The sequence below is a fragment of the Eimeria mitis genome, genomic scaffold (assembly GCF_000499745.2).
Source record: "Eimeria mitis Houghton genomic scaffold, Emh_scaff3822, whole genome shotgun sequence".
NCBI classification, from domain to species: domain Eukaryota; phylum Apicomplexa; class Conoidasida; order Eucoccidiorida; family Eimeriidae; genus Eimeria; species Eimeria mitis.
This window is the reverse complement of record NW_024015297.1, coordinates 409-2932: the sequence shown is the minus strand read 5'-3', so window position 1 is coordinate 2932 and position 2524 is coordinate 409. Positions and strand designations below refer to the sequence as shown.

At 53.6% G+C, this 2524-nt stretch overlaps 1 protein-coding gene across 1 annotated transcript; it reads left to right on the top strand.

Annotated features, from left to right (window-relative positions):
• Positions 1–391: 391 nt before the first annotated feature.
• On the top strand, positions 392–2266 carry EMH_0069870 (uncharacterized protein; the record flags this gene model as incomplete). Its single annotated transcript, XM_038022642.1, has 1 exon — positions 392–2266. The coding sequence occupies one exon, from the start codon at positions 392–394 to the stop codon at positions 2264–2266; it is 1875 nt and encodes a 624-aa protein (XP_037878496.1).
• Between the last annotated feature and the right edge of the window lie 258 nt (positions 2267–2524).

The window sequence follows — 2524 nt, the reverse complement described above, 5'->3', positions numbered from 1 at the left end:
GTTGCATCCCATATTCGACCTTGTTGCATCACGTATATTTCCGTGTATACTGTGCGGCTCACATCTGGCTAACGGCTGGGGTTGCAGCCGCCATACAGACTTCCTTGAAGGATGAATCAGCTCTTCATTTCTGCAGACCATTGCGGGAGAAAATTCTCACATCATACGACATGTTTTGAGGGCAGCGGGCGGCATTTCGGAGGCGTGTGTCTTCATACGCCACATGTGCGCGGTCATGTGACTGCAGCGCCCCGAGCATTTCTCAATGATAGCCTCGTCGAGACGTCCAAGGGACATGTGCATGGCACTTGGTTCAGAATGAATTCATGAGCTTCGTTTCAGCGGCTCTCCCCTATAGCGGGGCTCGACGCAGCCATCGTTCAGCTTGAGGATGCCATCTGCATTCCACGAACTTGATGGGGTGAGCTTTTCATTTGGGGAACTCCAGCCAATATCGAGAATAAGCAATGACTTGCAGAGCCGTGCATACCTCCCGGGGAGTATCTCCACCGAGAACGATGCTGCTTCACCGGGTGAAACGGAGAGCTCTCTCTTCATATGGAACACAGCGACGATCTCTACCTCCCCTCAACTTTCCTCAAGCGCAAGTGCACATACGAATTTTACTCCCGTTGAGACATTTCCTTTGGCGGAACGCAGGTTCCGCCATCGTTTCGGCGCAGACAGTGCATATAGGAAGCAAGATAGGAAGTACGAATGGCCCGCCGCCAAAAGGTTCAGCCGACTCCATGCCTTAGCTAAGTCGGGAACATATTGGATAGGATTGGCAGCGTTAGCCCTGCTCGTTGCGTTAACTTCCGCAGTAGACCCTTTGAGGGCGAAGCTAATTCGGGCGGGCTGCGAGTGGGCAAGGAGTGATAGTGCCTCCATGCAGCTTTCTTGGGATGATGATTTTCTTCCACGAATGCCCAGTCGACTAAGAATCCAAGCTTCACGAGCATCCGAGGCGTCTAAATCCTCCCCAAATTCATTTCACACCGAAAGTAAACAGGAGACGCACCGTGGATCCAGCGGCGGCGCCTTTGCCCGAGACAGTTTACTTTTTGACCGCAATACCAGACAGCCAAACGAGCCTAAGGCATCTTTCGGTCCTGTGAACTTATCGGAAGGCTACGATCCAGTTTCGGCGTTCTCAGCTGCTGAACCTCCACGGGACGTGCTGCGTCAAGAGGAGCGAGGATCTGCATCCAAAGTTGAAGCATGGCGGCGTAGTGGTACGACGGAGAGGAGGGAACGTACGATTCCGCAGTGGCGCCGCTATTCGCCAGTTACTTCAGGGTACTACGGCTATCCTCCTGAGCCTGATGCTGACTCCGCAGCAGAACGTGGGTCGGGATATTCAACGCCCTTACCTGATACCCTCACGGACGACGTTCCCAGCAGCAGCACGGATGCTAAATTGGATTTGCGCAGAAGCCGCTCGGGGAGCGACAGCAGCAGCAGCAACTCTGGAGGACAAAGGAATGATTTGCGTCAGTCACGGATTGATCGTAAGCGCCCTAGCACTATGCAAAATCGCCAGAGAAGCTCTGCTATGCACAGAAGTCGGCGCCGCGGCAACGAGGTAGCTGAGGCGTTGCCGAGACAACGGCGAAGAACAAAAGTTTCGAGACGTTCCAGGGTTGGCACAGCTGGTGGAGAGAAACAGACGGCACAATCTGCTCCGAAAAAGCGTTGGCAACGAGGCCGCAAGTCGGAGAGGACCAGCCTAGCCAAGCGGTATCAGAAGGCGCCGTCGGTCAGCGTCGTTTCACAGGCGCAAGCGCCTAAGAAAACTCGTTTCTTCCTGCCCGAAAGTAACGTCGCTTCAGGCGATGCAAGCGGCGAAGACGATGACTCGGACGAACAGGAGACAACTTCGATAGACACCCATCCAGCTGTTCTCAGCAGCGCTCAAGGAGCTACAGGACTCCAGTCGCAGGATGGAGACGGCGCTTCGACCTCTGTCTCCGTCAACAAGAGCGACGAATCTGAAGCTCGTCCTTCTTCATCTGATCAGCCCGCCCAAGGCGCAAATCCGCCGAGCTCAACTACAGCTGGACAGGGAGACTTGGCAATGGCGACTGCGGCTACTCTACTCGCGAGCGGGGTATCACCAGATGGGTCCTTCAACCTCTCCAAGAATCAGCGGGCAGCATGTGCAGGTTCCAACAATGCTTCATCTTTGCCAACGGAGGTGTTACTTTACTTGGTGCGGCGAGCTCTGGAGGAGCTTGTATCGTCAGAAAATGAGCAGGAGAGCTAGATGCATTTGGTTGAAGGGCTGACACCCGGCTCAATCAATGAGCAATTTTACTGTATGTTATTTTGTAATGCCATTTTCAGTGTGATTCACTGTATGTCCCTGTGCTTTGCCGTATCCCTTTGAGGGACACCGCTCCTCCTCATGTAAATTTTGCTGACGGAGGAAAGCTTTAAGTTGCTTGTTTGCGTCGTCTCAGTCACAGTTGTGGCCTGACGCGAATACTTGGATATTCGCTATATTTCACTGTTTCCCGTGCTG